Genomic DNA, 16,119 nt, shown 5'->3' with positions numbered 1-16,119 from the left:
CTACGCCGGGGGTCAGCCAGCTTTCCCGCCGACTTGTAATCCCGGGGCCTGTTCCACGTCACCCTGAAACGAATCCGTGTTTCCCACCCTTCCTCCGCAGGCACTCAGCCCAGTACCAGCTGCAGTTTGGGCGGGCCCATGACTCTGCTCCCGAACAGAAGCGACCTTTCTGGTGTGGACATCACCATGTTGAACATGCTCAACCGGAGGGACAGCAGCACCAGCACCATCAGCTCCGCCTACCTGAGCAGCCGGCGCTCCTCGGGCATCTCCCCCTGCTTCTCCAGCCGCAGGTCCAGCGAGGCGTCCCAGGCCGAGGGCCGGCCCCAGAACGTGAGCGTGGCCGACTCGTACGACCCCATCTCCACGGACGCGTCGCGCAGGTCCAGCGAGGCCAGCCAGTGCGAGGGCCTGCCCAGCCTGCTCAGCCTCACGCCCGCGCAGCAGTACCGGCTGAAAGCCAAGTACGCGGCGGCCACGGGCGGGCCGCCCCCCACGCCGCTGCCCAACATGGAGAGGATGAGCCTGAAGACCCGGATGGCCCTCCTCGGCGACGGCAGGGAGCCCGCGGTAGCCCTGCCCCCCGTCCACCCTCCGCGGAGGTGTAGCGACGGGGGCGCCCACGGGTCGGGCCGCCGCCCTCTACTGCCCCCGGACGTGCTGGGCAACGGCGTGAGGAGGGCCAGCGACCCGGTGAGGACAGTGTCCGAGAGCCTCTCCCTGCCCCGCGTGCAGCGGTTCAGCAGCCTCCACGGCTTCGACCCCCCAGGTTTGCCCCCATCCCTGGACAAGCGGAACTTAGTGCTTCAGAACTACACTCGGCCCGAGGGCGGCCCGCCCCGCCACTTCCTGCCGTCTCCCTGCCCTCCGAGCATCACTGAGAACATCACCCTAGAGTCCCTGACCGTGGACGCCGACGTGAACCTGAACGATGAGGATTTCTTGCCCGATGACGTGGTGCAGTATTTGAATTCCCAGAACCAAGCGGGATACGAGCAGCACTTCCAAAGCGCCGTCTCTGACGACGGCAAAGTGCCCCCCGGGCCCGGCTTGGGGAGCGGGCCCGGGGACTTTGAGCCTTCGGGGCTGCCCGACGGCCACGCCGGCCAGCAGTACCGCCGGCTGGAGCAGCCCTGCACCGAAGCCAGCAAATCCGACCTGCCCATTCAGTGGAACGAAGTCAGCTCCGGCAGCGCCGACCTGTGCTCCTCCAAGCTGAAATGCGGCCCGCGGACCGCGGCGCCGCAGCCGCGAGCTTTTGGCCTCTACGGCAACCCGGGCGCGCACCCACAGGATGCCTTGAGGAGCGGAGCTGGCCCAGCCGGGGCCTACCAGAGCCTCGCAGAGCCCGGCAGCTCGTACGGCGGCCCCGAGCACAGCGGAAACACCTTCCACGCACAGCCCTACAAGGCCCAGCAGTACGGGAACTGCCTCAACAGGCAGCCGGGGGCGCCCGGCTTGCCGGAGGGCGTCTGCGGGGCCGGGATTCCAGCGGCAAAGCTGAAAAGCACCTCAGGGCAGGGAAGCGGGAGCCAGCCAGAGTTTGGCCTGTCGCCGGGGGTGCCCGGCGAGTCCGCGGGCGCCGCGGTGAGTGGCATGGCCACCCAAGACCTGGTGGGACAGGGGTACCTGGCCCATCAGCTCCTCAGCGACAGCGTGCACCACCCAGGGGCCGGCCGCGGCGCTCAGCAGATGCTAGGGCAGGTTAGTGCTACCTCACACCTCAACGTCTATCAAGGGCCGGAGAGCGGCCTGCCGGGGCCTCCCTGCATTGGCAGCCAGCCGGCAGGCTTGGCGGCCGCCAGGGGCTACCAGCCGTGTGCCGGCTACGGGGGCGGCCGGCGCCAGGCTGCGCTGAGGGGCAGCCTCTCTCTGCAGCAGGGACAGCTCAGTGACACAAGTCAGACCTGCAAGGTGAACGGCATCAAGACGGAGATGCAAGGGCAGCCCCATCAGCTGTGTTCTAACGTGCAGGGTTACTCTGGTCAGTTCTATGACCAACCCGTTGGCTTCGGTCAGCACGACATGAAGACTGGTTCCTTCTCCATCTCGGAAGCCAACTGCCTGCTACAGGGGGCCAGCGCCGAAAACTCTGAATTACTTTCCCCGGGTGCTAACCAGGTGACCAGCACGGTTGACGGCCTTGACGGCCATGACCTGGAAGGGGTGCAGATTGATTTTGACGCCATCATAGACGACGAGGACCACGCCAGCCTGATGTCAGGAGCCCTGAGCCCCAGCATCATTCAGAACCTTTCCCTTTCCTCCTCCCGCCTCACGACGCCCCGCGCGTCCCTCCCGCTGCCCGCGCTGTCCGTGAGCACCACCAACATGGCCATCGGGGACATGAGCTCCTTGCTGACCTCCCTCGCGGAAGAAAGCAAATTCCTTGCGGTTATGCAATAGGGCGTTAGGGGAGAAGGCTGCCAACCAACGTGAAACTTTAGGAGTTTAAAAGATTAAATGGACTCAGTTTTTTTGCTGTTTTTTTGTTTTTTGTTTTGTTTTGTTTTGTTTTTAGTTCTGTATGTATTTTAGCAATCTCATCTCACCTAACTGGGATGTGTTTCAAGTATATTCCTTTTATGGAAAAGGACTCTGAACAACCCTAAAGTATTCTAGGGAGAAACTGTCTTCCATTTCAGTTTTGAATCAGTATTGTTACACTAGAACCATCCTCTTTTTTTTTTTTTTTAAACTATAAGCCCATCCCCCTTTCTAGTAAACCAGTGTAAATGTGCGATGTGCATGTTCTCATTTCTTTTCAAAGAGAGGTCAGACGAAAGGATTTGATATGTTTCTCTGTTACTCAAAGGAAATAGGAGTTGGTGTGCTTTTTGACCGAGGGGTGATGCTTCCAGCTTTTCAGATTTCCCTTTACATGTGCTCTGTGTTTGTTTTTGGTTTTTTGGAGGGTTTTCGTTTTGTTTTGTTTTTGTTTTTGGTAATTCCCACACTGGGCACAAGAATGGGAATAAGGATAGTGAGTTTAAGAATCTCTGGTGGGGGCGCTGTAGCAGAGATAACCGATTTTTTTTACCTGCTCCCCCTCCTCGCGCCCCCCCCCCCCCAGTTCAGGTCAGGGCATGCTTTCAACACTTGCACACAGCGGGAATTTGGGGCTCTGGCAGATGAACTAGTTTGTTCACGGTTGGGGTTTAGAATTCTCCTGTCCGTGAGTGCACTCAGGGCAGGTACGTCTACACGCTCAACTCCTCAGTTATCTGTCTTGCTTTTTCTCTCTCCGTCCCCATGACCCTTCGATGCTGTTCCGCGCTCCAGGGAGAGAGGGGAAGGGCCACGAGTTTGCTACTTGCATCTGTCCCGACGAGAAGTTAGGTAGATTGTAGAGTGAAGCTACTGGGTAGAAATAGTTGGGGGAACATTTGTGGGTTTGCTGTATTTGTTAATGATAGTTCCATCTCTTTACCAGTTGTCATAGGTAACTGAGAATTGATTATATATAGTTCCAAGTATATAGGTATTGAAACAACCTGGCAGCCGCCTATGTCATTGCCATATATTAATTCCACTGTAGTGAAAGAGTATTTCTATTCTAAGTGCCCTATTTTAAGGGATTGGTAAAACTTAGTTGTGAAAGGAAAAACTCACATATGATGACCTTTGGAATAAATCCCTTTAACAATTGTTAGTGTTTAAGAGCACTGGGGAGGACGGTTAGTAGCTGTGTGGATGGATGCCTTTTCTTACACCCAGTCTATTAAACGATGCATCCATTTAAGAAGTTAAATGTTCTATGCAGTTAGTCCTGAATGTGGACTTAATTGGTACTTTTCGTTTTGGATTAAAACATTTTAAAGACTAAAAGGAGTACAGCTACTTCCCATGTGCAGTCGATACACATAAAAGACATACTATGTGTGCACAGAGTACATGGATTATCCAGCATTTCACATTTACAAATATGTAAACTATTAATAATAAAATATTAACACCTCAGACTACCTGCTCCTTTTTTCCCATTGACCCTGGACTTGGATTTATCCAGAGTGATTCATGAGTCAATTGGGTGGCTTTTTCCCTTTATTCCTGCCATTTGAATTAGTATTAGACAAAGTCAAGTAAAATAAAATAATAGGTCATAGGAAAACAAAATGTTAGATCCAGCCCGTTTTTCTCACGTTTGTGTTCTCTCATTTGGACCAAGAATCTCAGCATGGAGGTAAACGTGCCCTTTGGGACTTTGTGGCTAACAAAGTTGGGTTTGCTTTCAATTGGATGTTCCTGAAATCAAGAAGGATGTTGACACCCTTCCCGCCCACAGCCAGCACCTACTTTTAGGTCAAAGGATGCATCTGCTGTGGAACAGAGCCCCAAAGCAAAAGACAGCTACTGATCTGAGCTCAGTGGAGTGGAGTCTACCAAGTTCCAACAGAAAAGAGCCAGGCTTTTTCCTCACACAGGTCAGGATCCGGTCACAAAATCAGCGATCCATTCCCCGAGTCTCCTTTTTCCACAAACCCGAGCATCTCCAGGTCTTGATCTTACATGCTCTCACGGTTTGGTCTGACCCCCGTCCTCCCTCTGTCTCAAAGCTTGGGTCCCGGGCGTTCTCCCGTCTCCTGAGTGAGGACAGCGGGTCCCTGGCTCCACGCGGCCCTCCCCAGTAAAATTCCCAGAGGCGACCTCCATTTCTCAGTTACCATCGTTTCCTACGTCACCCTCGTCCTTCGTGGAAGGATGGACGGCAGCTGGGTGAGGACCATTGTCATCTTGTGCCTCTGTTTTCCTTCACCTCTTCTTTTCCTACTTTTACCTTCTACCCTTAGATTTGCAGGAGATACTCTTGCTTCAGCTCCACATTTGGCTTCTCTCCGTGGAAATCTCAGAAAGAGGGGGACGAGGGGAGAGGGAGGAAGAAGGCATACTTTTCCAGGAGAGCAGTGATGCTGGACAGTCAGTGGAAGGAGGGTCTGTCGGGGCCACGTACAAGTCTGTGGACTTGGTGTCAGCTGGGACAGGACCCACCCCAGCCTCCAACCTTCTCTCTGCTTTCCTGCCCCATGCGTTGAGGGAGACAGCAGCAACTGCCTAGTTTCACATCCTGCTTTTCAATGCAGGCTCGTACATGGTCCTCCTGTTGAACATCTGTGTTCACCATAGTTTCACAGGTTAAACCATTCCGTGTTCTTTTCTGGAGAGCTGACGAGACTGCACCCTGCTCCTCATATATTGGCTCATCCTCTCGAGCCGCCGTTGTGATTCTTGCGATGTATGTGCCTTATTTTATGTTAATCTCGTCGATGCGAGGGACCAGTTGGTGTCGCCCGATGGATGGACCGGGGCTCCGGGCCGCGCGCTCCCCGGCCGGCCGCGAGCACACGATTGTAGCCGAGTCTGAGCTGTCTTGTAACCCGGTTTCCCGTGTTGTTTTGAACTGATGGAGGATGTTCTCTTCTGACAAGTTACCGTTGTGTATCCTGCAAACGTGTAAAATAAGATACAAGTTCATTTTTTTCGCCTTTTTTAGATTTTTAAAAAAATAAAACGTGTAATCCTTTTTTAAAAGAAAACACCTGTAAATACATTTAAGGATTGTAGGCGTAGTGTTCGGATGTGGCCGGCCCGGGGCCGTCTCGGATCAGCCTGCAGCCGTGCGGTGAGGCCCCCAAGCCCACCTCATGCCCAGGGCTGTGGTCCCGCCACGCGTGGACTCTACTTTTGCTTTCAGAACCACCTACTCCTTTTGTAACAAAAAGAAAGAACCATGTTTCTTACACTGTCAATAAAAAACGCTTTGTACTGAAATTGTTCCAGGGTCGTTTCTTTGATCCGTAGCTGAAGGGAGAGCAGCTTCCCTGGGAAGGATCCAGAGCTTGTGTTTGGACCCAGACCCTACCCGCCCCCACTCCCACCCCACCCCCCCACACACAGACAAGCTGAGTGTGCGTCTGTCCTGACACTCCCATTCCTCCTCCCCAAATTGGGGTGCTGATGCACGTGCCGGCAGGGATGTCCGTGAGGGTGCCTACCTGGGAGGCACGCCGGTTACGACCGTAATCGTTTTCCTTCATTTTATCCCTTCACCAGACTCTGGGGAAGGATGCGAATAAGGTTTGATGTCTAACAACTAAACTGGTTTCTCTTTTATAAGTGATCCTCTCTCTTCAAGGGATATAGGGGATAATGCACGTGGCCCTCGAGCACACGCTTGTAGGTACGTCAGCAAGTCCCCAGGGGACTTCCATCCTGTGGGACACCCAGGTGTCCCGCCCCATCTCCCAGCAGGGATTCTGCAGTCATAGGGACTCTTTGAGCTTTCCTAATTCACAAGGGAGGACTTCTCTCATGAGCCCCGATGTCTTTGCTTCCATAACTAGAGCCCTCACATAAGGCATCCACATGAATACAGGAAAAAATAAAGAAAAAAATTTGCTCTCCACTTTCAGTAAAAAATCGTTGGCTTACAAAGCCGTATGCCGTGGAGTAGGTCAAGGTAAAGTACGACACACAAGGTTTATAGACAGGACGGGAGGAAAATGGGGTTCCCGAGGAATGGGGCACATGCCATAGATTCAGTTCATGTGAGCGGGCAGTCGGGTGCAGTTCAAGGCTTTGTTTAAAGAAAACACCTTCTGCTGGGGGCGCCTGGGTGTCTCAGTGGAGCATCCAACTTCGGCTCAGGTCATGATCTCACGGTTCGTGAGTTCAAGCCCCGCGTTGGGCTCTGTGCTGACAGCTCGGAGCCTGGAGCCTGTCTCACATTCTGTGTCTCCCTCTTTTTCTGCCCCTTCCCGCTCACACTCTGTTTCTCTCTCTCTCAAAAATAAATAAACATTAAAAAATTAAAAAAAAAACCCACCTCCCACGTAGACTCAGAAGCAAAGTTTGAGGTGAAATGGTAGGGGTGCAATCTATTCGGCATTTCATAAAAGTGTAGATAATTTGGGGAACCTAAAGATGTTCTGTATTACCCAAATGAGAATTTAATAAGAGAATGCTAGAATAGATGGAACAATTAATCAACTGCCAAAATATCTTATTCATTCTTTTCTCTGTGGTTTTTTTTTTTTTTCCTTTTCTGGGCAGCTTTCCCCCTTTGGTTTTAATTCATAATGGACTTACTATTCCAAGGACAATCTGGGCCCATCTTTCTGTTAATATTAGCTTAAAAAAAATCTCACTTTACCAACGTAGACCTAGATCATGCCTCCTCTACCTAGTTATTCAACCTCTTTATACTTTTCAGACATAGTAATTGAATCTAAACTGTTTTTTTGGCTTTTTAAAATTTCCCTGGCATTATGTGGCCACAGGCATGATTAGCCCAGCAGAGGCGTGGGATCCCGGGTTCTATACGTCGTCTCACCTGAACTGGAATCTTCCACTTCCCCTGCGGTTTCCACCCTTCCCTCTAGACACCCACTGGCAGGCTATGAGGGTCCCTGCCTTCAGATGACATACATTCTATCTGGGGATATGACGCTGGTAGTAGTTACACATTCCACTAATTCACAGCGTTGCCTGGATGCCTAAGACTATTCAGACTCCTCGACGGGGACCGGAGACAGGGAGGTGAACAAAGCACCGTGAGCCTGTAGGCATCTAGCCCAGTGGGAGGGACAGACAAGCACAGAGTACCCAGTGGAAGATGATCAGAGGGCATTTGGTGGGTCATTGTCCATCTGAAGGGCATGTGACACGGCTTCTCAACCTCTGTATTGTTGCCGTTGTGCACCGGGTAGCCTTTGTGGGGGAACAGTCCCGCATGGCGTAGGACGTTCAGTGGATTCCAGGCCACTGCCCACTAGATGCCAGGAGCATCCACTCCTGCTTGTGACAACCAAAAGTGTCTCCAGACATTGCCCTATGCTCCGTGCCGAGAAAATGGTTCCAGGTTGAGAGGGAATGAAGGTACAAGGACAGACATGCTGCAGGCAGGTGTCCAGACTCGGGAGCGTCTGGTACACAGGTGACAGATGAAGCAAATGGTGAAGAGTGCCATGGCCAGGTGCAGGTGGGGTAGGTTGAAGAACGAGCCCCAAGAACGCTGACCCCATGGGCCAAGAGGAGGGGTAGGCACATGGGAAGGAGGGTGGCAGGGGAAGAGAGGAAGGTTGGATGGCAGGAGACAGCAGGGGTGGTCTAGAAACAGTAAGGCAAATATCAGGAGGCCAATGTTGCCAAAAACAACACGTAGGTCAAGGAAAACACGGACTGGAAAATACTGGGGCCGGGAACTAGAACTGGGTGACCATGGGAAGCGCTTTTCAGTGGAATGGTTGGGAACAGAAACCAGATGACAACAGCTGAGGGACAAAAAATGTGTTACAAAGGGGAATTTGGTGGCCTCTTTCGAGTAGCATGCCACATTTCATCACATCCAAGATGGCCACCTAGACGAAGACACATGTTATACTCTGTGTTCCCAGGAAGAAAGAGAAAGCACTGTGATTAAGTGACAGGATGCTTCCATCCTCTATACAACATGTTACAGCATTAGTGGTGTTACTGAGGTGGGAGAAATCAGAGTATGAAATATGCTACTTCTAAGGGAAAGGAAAGACACGGTGGGTCAAGGAGAGGAGGAAAGTTGGATTTTTCTTGTGATTGTTCCCCTCCCTCCCTTCCCCTCCCCTGCCCTTCCCTCTCTCCTCTCTCCCTCCGTCCCTTCCTTCCTTCCTTCCTTCCTTCCTTCTGTCCGTCATACAAGAAGCTTAACTGTGTCCATCCTCCAGTAAAGAAGAGGCAGAAGAGAGAAAGGGGTTGACGTTACAGTGAACAGAACAAGCCTCGAAACCAACTGGCTCATGGGACAGATGCCTGCCCTTCTGGGAGATAAGAGAAGGTGACAAGGACGAGGGCAGGTTTTGACAGATGTGTGGAATGGAATTTGCTGGGACAAGACTGGAGTGGGAAATTATTTTGATCTTCTCAGGGAAAATGACTTCTAAGACCACCTTCTGGCAGCATATGACGGGCGGCATGTGGGAGAGTGGGGAGGGGAGGAGGTGTCCTTGGACTCACACGGGGCCCAGAGCTGCTCTGCTCCGGGGAAGCAGGAGAGGGGAGAGAGGGGCCGAGGGGGGCTCTGCACAATCCGCTCCCAGATTCCCCCCCCCCCACACCCGCTCCCCTGGGAGGCTGACCCCATCCCCACCTTGCAAAGGCAGAGCACGCCTCAGGCAATGATGGTGCCCGGGACGCACAGGGAGGGCTTGCCATCCCTGGCTCTTCACCAGGTAAGCAAGGAACTTTCCACGGAATCCCCCAGTTAATAGTGCATGGGGTGAACTTCTTTTCGTGCGACAGGACCATTTTAAGAAAGTAACAGGTAGGGGCTCCTGGGTGGCTCAGTCGGTTAAGCATCCGACTTCAGCTCGGGTCACGATCTCGCGGTCGTGAGTTCGAGCCCCGCGTCGGGCTCTGGGCTGATGGCTCAGAGCCTGGAGCCTGCTTCCGGTTCTGTGTCTCCCTCTCTCTCTGCCCCTCCCCCGTTCATGCTCTGTCTCTCTCTGTCTCAAAAATAAATAAACGTTAAAAAAAAAAAATTAAAAAAAAAAAAAAAAAGAAAGTAACAGGCTGATTCCCCACCCGCCTCTGCTGCAGCCCTGCAGGCCCAGCCCGCACATCGGCTGAGCCTGCCCAGGCCTTCGCCCGGTGAGAGGGACAGGCAGCCCGGCAGGCTGGAAGGAGCAGGGGCATCACTGGGGCACAGGCCACCTTGCCTGAGGGCCCTTCCCCGGGCCAGAGGCCTGTTGCAGACGTGGTCCAGCCTGGCCATCCTGCGGGAGGGAAGCGTGCGTGGCCTGGCTTTTCTCTTCCCGCACCGCTGATGTCTAGTTAGGATGCTTGCTCAAGCTCCATCCAGAGGATCCCTTAGTCGCCCCAGGTAGAGGCAGCTAAAACCCTGTCCTATCTCCCCTTTTGAAAAAGGTCTAGCCTTGGAACGTGTGCCTCTGATGCCAGTGGTACAAAGGGTATGGCAGGGGTCACCTCCCTCCCAGCGCTGCAGCCCCGAGCCATTGAAATGAAACCTCGGCTAAGCGTTTGCTAGTATGTATGACCCGGCGCGCTCCTGGTGTCCCGCTCGTGCCCCGACCAAGCTGCCGGAGATTGTGTGAGATGGAAGTGTGCCTTCTCTGAGGGCAGCTGAGGGGGATGCGGGAAAAGGACCAAGTGGTTCGCTCCTTTGCTGGGCCCGCCTGCCAGAACACCCCCAGCCCCACCTCCTGCCCTCCTGCACGGGCCTCTAAGGAGAGGGGAACCAGAAAGCTTGCCCCACCCGGTGAGCAGCCAGCCCTGCACCGTTTGAATTCTGCGGGTCTCCAGATCTGTGTTGTTCCCCTGGAGCTGGGAAGCCTTCCGTGCTCAGAAGTTCAAGGGTCCCACGTGATCCCCGCTCAGAAGTTGGGCTGCGGATCCTCTGAGCTGGCAGACACAAGCCCCCGGCCCTCGGGGCTTGCAAGAGGCCAACAGCACTGTGGAGGTGTGATTCACTGCGCTCCCAGAGGAAAAGGAGGCAGCCAGCTGGCCGAGGATTACTGAACAGCCAGGCCAAGGAGTTCCGTTGCCGAGGTGGAAGCCAGCCAGGGCTCTGGGGGGAAAAGGGAGGGAGCCAAGCTGCTCTCCTGACCACCAGGATGAGGGGTCTGCGGCCATGTCCCCAGTGAGCCAACGCAAGAAATACCTGCATTTTCATTGGAGGCTGATTCTAAACCTCCAAATGCTCACCCAAAACATACCCGGACGTATTGCCCAGAGATAATTTTTAAGAAGCGGCAAACCTGGTAGGCAAGAAAAATCACATTGGCCGAAGGACAAATGGAAAATCCCAGCGTGTCTTCCTTGAGTCATGGCTCCATGACTGTCCACGGTCCCCTGACCGAGAGACTGCTTCCCCCTGCTTCTGTCTCAGGCTCTCGGGCCGGCTGTCAGTTACAGATTCATTGCAAGGCCAGTGTCCACCCTGCTAGTCTTAAGAAACTGGCTGCTCCATGAACCCAGAGCCCTGGATGCCTCCCATTTGACCCTCATCCTTCCAAAGATGACGTCATGAAGCATCACGATGAGTATTTCCCCTGAAGTTCGCGCAAAGAACAAAAGCCACAGTTCCCATTGAGGCTCCCTCCCCCTTCTCCTTGAGCTTAGATAAATGTGGCACTTGAGGTCACAGGTAACCGTGTGACCTCTATCACTCACCCTCCTCTGCAGAGGAGCACCCAACAACACGCTCTTTCAAGTCTCTCAGAGGCAGTTGGGAGAAGAACGGACCGACATTCCATTGACCTACAAGACAGAAGGTCAGGGAACAACCTTTCTGCGGGTTGCCTTGACCCACAGTGTTCTCTTTTGCTGTGCAGGTTTAGGGGATTTCGTATCACTTCCCACTGTTCTGACTAGGCACGGGGCAGCTCCCAACATGGCGGCCGTCCAGCTCGTTTGAAATGCATTCTGAAGCTATTGTACATCAAGTGGATTTAACATTCGGCCAAAAGGAAGGTTTTTTTTGAAAATAAGCTGATTTTAATCCATCCTTGCCAGCCATGTGCACTAGAATTCCAGCTTCCTTCAGACATAGGGTTTCCCCCTTATCAAAGAAGGAGCGTGAGGTGGGGGGAAGGGAAGGCATGTTGTGACGCCATCCCCAGCTGGTGTCCTGCGATGTAGTTCTGGCCCTTTCTACCTGGACAGTGGTGCTGGTGCAGATCCCACGAGTTAAGCGCTGTGACTTTCGCGGAACTGCTCCCACTTCAGAAGCCAGCCACAAGTTTGGGGTTCCCCGGGCCACCCGTACTCTGACTGAGTGCCTACAAATTCAGGTGTTTCCATGACCCCTCAGGTCCATACAATTTTCTAGAATGACTCACAAATGCTTATGTTTATAGTTTTATTATGAAAGACACAGTTCAGCACCCAGCCAAATGAATGCATACATAGGGACAAAGTCTGGGAGGGTCCTGACTCAGAGCTTCTCGGCCCCCACGTTGTGCGGTCAGGGTCTGTCACCTTCACCCTGACGGGTGCTCACCAATCAGGAGTCTCACTGAGTCTCAGTGCCCAGAGGTTTTATCAGGGTCTCATTATAAAGGCATAATTGATCAAATCACTGGCCATGTGATCGAACTCCATAGCTGGCACCCCTTTATCCAGAGATCAGGCTGGCTCAAGGTTGCAAACTTCTTTTTTTCTTGTTGTTTTAATATTTATTTTTGAAAGAGAGTGAGAAAGAGCATGCGGGAAGGACAGAGAGAGAGAGGGGGACAGAGGATTCAAAGCAGGCTCTGTGCTAACAGCAGACAGCCCAATAGGGAGCTTGAATTCACGACCCATGAGATCATGACCTGAGCCGAAGTCAGACGCTTAACTGACTGAGACACCCAGGCGCCCCTCAAGGTTGCAAACTTCTAATCACATGGTTAGTTCCGCTGGTGATCAGACCCCATCCAAAAGCTATCTAGAGACCCACCTTGGATCACCTTATGAACATAAACCCAGGCGTGCTCCCAGGGGCTCATGAATGACAAAGACACTGCTCTCACTGGGGAAATGCAAAGGGTTTTGAAATCTCCCCAAATTCTTTATTATGCAACAGGGGGCTTCTCCCTAGAAACATCCAGAACTGAGAAAGGAGAATGAGTGAGAACATGACGTTTCTGGAGTGAGGTCCCTGCTCACTGGAGAGCAGCGGGTCTGGGCTGATTCAGGACAAAGTGCCAGCATCTTCCCTGGCAGCTGGATGTGCGGCTTACTTAGACACCTCTGAGCCTCAGTGTTCCCATCTGCAAAAGGGGTTCAATTACAGTGTCTACCCCCCGAGTTGTTGTGAGGAGGGCTTGAGATTGTGGATATAAAATGCCTAACACACGCAGCACCCAGCAAGTGCTCCAGGAAAAGTGTTTATTGTTACTGTTACTTCTTTTTTGAAAAAACATTAAAAAAATTTTTTTTTTACATTTATTTATTTTTTGAGAGAGAGATTGAGAGAGAGAGAGAGAAAGAGAGAGAGAGAGAGCATGAGCATGGGAGGGGCACAGAGAGAGGGAGACACAGAACCCCAAGCAGATTCCAGGCTCTGAGCTGTCAGCACAGAGCCCGAGGCGGGGCTCGAATTCACAGTGAGATCATGACCTGAGCCAAAGTCTGACACTTAAACCATTGAGCCACCCAGGTGCCCCGGTCATTTCTTACCAATTACTTTATCGCGAACTTTGTTCTTCGGATGCTTCAGGCATGTAGATCTCGAGATAAATGATCTTCTCTAGAACTCCAGAACATGACTCAGTTGTTGTTAGTCTGGTGGCTAGAAACATAGTTCTGTGCAAAGACAGCCACTCTCTTTTATTTTATTTTTTATTTTATTTTTAATTTATTTTCATTTTTGTAAATATAATTTATTGTAAAGTTGGCTAACATACAGTGTATACTGTGTGCTCTTGGTTTTGGGAGTAGATTCCCGTGATTTATCGCTTACATATAACACCCAGTGCTCATCCCAAAAAGTGCCCTCCTCAGTGCCCATTACCCCTTTCCTCCCACCCCCACCTCCCCCATCAACCCTCTGTTTGTTCTCTGTATTTAAGAGTCTCTTATGGTTGGCCTCTCTCCCTGTTTGAAACTATTTTTCCCCTTCCCTTCCCCCAAGGTCTTCTGATAAGTTTCTCAAGTTCCACAAATGAGTGAAAGAAAACATGTGATACCCGTATTTCTCTGACTGACTTATTTCACTCAGCATAATACCCTCCCGTTCCATCCACGTCATTGCAAAGGGCATGATTTCATTCCTTCTCATGGCCAAGTCGTATTCCATTGTATATATAAACCACGTCTTCTTTATCCATTCATCAGTTGATGGACATTTGGGCTCTTTCCATACTTTGGCTATTCTTGAAAGTGCTGCTATAAACATTGGGGGTACATGTGCCCCTATGCATCAGCACTCCTGTATCCTTTGGGTAAATCCCTAGTAGTGCAACTGCTGGGTCGAGGGTAGTTCTGTTTTTAATTTTTTGAGGAACCTCCACACTGGTTTCCAGAGCGGCTGCCCCAGTTTGCGTCCCCACCAATGGCAAAGACAGCCACTCTTAAGATGCTTACCCCCCAGTTTTTTGGTGATGAATTCTTTTCAGATAACTCTTATTTTCCTACCATAAAATGAATACACACTCCTTGTGGAAAATAGAAAAAAGAAAACAGAAGGGAAAATAAAAGGTCACCTGTCCTTCAACCACCCGGAAATAACTGCTGTTAACATTTTGTGATCTAGTTCTCGGCCTTCCTTTCACAGGTAACATTGGACGGTGAGCATTTTTCCATCTCCGTCAAAGTTCTTTAGCAAACAAACATGTGGCTGTGGGGAGGGGATGGAAAGACCACTGATAGGGGATCGCGGGATGGGACCACTGCCCCCGTGGCCTGATCTTCCTGCCTCAGAGCAGGAGCGCTTTTCTTCCTGAGCTTGTGTATCTGCAACATTGTAATGATTTTCACACATAGCCTGAGATACAGAAGAGGCGGGCAGAGCTGCTGAGCGCATCCTGGCGACCGAGGAATCAGGTGATAATGGACGTGAGTCATGAATGGAGCACGTGCAGTGAAGGGGGAGTCAAAGCAGCAGAGGCTCAGAGGTTGATCAAACTCTCCAGCCTGTGCGGCCACTCAGGCCCCCAGATGCCAGGAGGCAGACAGGGACAGTTCAGATGACACAGGAGCATACACCATGGGCCCGTGAAGACAGGATGGGCAATCCGGGTCTTTACACGTAACCCATATCCCAGAGCCGGCCAGGGCTGGAGAATGCTAACCAGGCTTCCTGTGTGCCTGCCGTCCAGCCTCGGCTTCCTGTGGCCGGCCACGTGTGCAAGTGCGAAGGTGGTGGCCGTGCGGGTGTTGGCTGCCCAAAGTATCAGCAAGGGCGGCTGGGTGTCAGGCCACCCAGATGGTGGATTGTGAGGATCTTGCTTGTCCCAAGAGGAGCTCAGCCGCTAAGGCCGAGGGCACTTCTCTTTACGGCCAAGTTCTCACCCGTGCTATCTACGTCTCTGGTCTTCCTGTGCAGCCAGGTCAGGGAAGGGGTTGGGGCGGTGGGGCCCTGGATGCTGCCGACAAGGCCACCAGGAGCCGTCAATTCTTGGCCACAGCGTGCTGGGGCCTCCAACCTCAGCCAGGGTGATGGGGCAGCCAGGACTTGACAGGCGTCAGGTGACAGAGACCAACCCGAGGCAGCCGCACCGGTGGTAGGGGGGTCATTAGGAGCAGGCGTCCTCTTCAGGAAGACGGGAGCCGACGGCTCGAGTGTGGCTGTGAACGCTCTCTGTCCAACGTCCTTTCCTGCTGCTCTTCTCCATCTTTCTCTCCATGCCTCTTTCCCAGCAGACTGGCTCTGCCTGGTGCGGTACGTGGTGGCCCACAGTGCCCGGGCTCTCAGTTCAGAGTGACCGTCACCTGAAAAGACTGTTTGTTTCGGCCACGGCTCCAACACTCCTGGAGAGGGTGTAGGCGTGGCTCAGCCAGCTTAGATGTTGTGTTCCTCTTAGTCAGGCTATGGGATTGAAGCGTCAACTGAGAGCTGCTGGAGAATCACCTGAGGGCTGCCGGAGAGACTCCCTGTGCACGGGCTGGTGGGGTGGGTGTCGGGGGCTGGCACCCTCCCCTCAGGCTGCAGGCGGGAGGCTGAAGGGAAATGGGGTCCTTCTGAAGCAGGGGGGTGCTCTCTGGAAATAATAGGAAACACCTTGAGCCCCCCCTGCTTCCATCCGGTCCCCACAGGGCAGCAATCACATGGATCTTGCTTTATTTGGGAGTTATTGCCAAGGCGGCCCCCCTCTGATCCTTTTTCGTGCATTTTCATCCTTCACTCTCCATCGCATTCGTGTCTCCCGTCACACGGTTCTGAGTTACGGTGTTTATTCAGAAGCCTCACCAAACCATTGGGGTCCGGCTGCATTTCTTGGTGTTTTCCGAGTCTGGGCTCACGGGGATCCAGTGATGTAGGGTAGTCACTACAGGCACAGACTCTGCTAACCCGACACTGTATTTTAGGGCGAGTGATCACAACGACCCTGGTATCCGTACCACCATTTTTTAAAATAAAGAAACAGAGAGAGGTAACGTCGCCTGCCTGAGACCACTCAGCCAGCACGTGCCCCAAGCAGGGCT

General features: G+C 52.6%; 1 protein-coding gene across 5 annotated transcripts in view; it reads left to right on the top strand.

Annotated features, from left to right (window-relative positions):
* GLI3 (GLI family zinc finger 3) overlaps nucleotides 1-5,785 on the top strand; it is a 277,561-nt gene extending 271,776 nt beyond the window's left edge. For all 5 annotated transcript variants that reach the window (XM_053218660.1, XM_053218659.1, XM_027071602.2 and 2 more), the window contains one exon: nucleotides 101-5,785. In XM_053218660.1, coding sequence (XP_053074635.1) covers nucleotides 101-2,406 — 2,306 coding nt within the window. In that variant the 3' untranslated portion in view covers nucleotides 2,407-5,785. The remainder of the gene's footprint in view (nucleotides 1-100) is intronic.
* Nucleotides 5,786-16,119: the final 10,334 nt, after the last annotated feature.

The sequence above is a fragment of the Acinonyx jubatus genome, chromosome A2 (assembly GCF_027475565.1).
Source record: "Acinonyx jubatus isolate Ajub_Pintada_27869175 chromosome A2, VMU_Ajub_asm_v1.0, whole genome shotgun sequence".
NCBI lineage: Eukaryota > Metazoa > Chordata > Mammalia > Carnivora > Felidae > Acinonyx > Acinonyx jubatus.
Note: the sequence above shows the minus strand (reverse complement) of the source record. Positions and strands in the feature narration are given on the sequence as shown.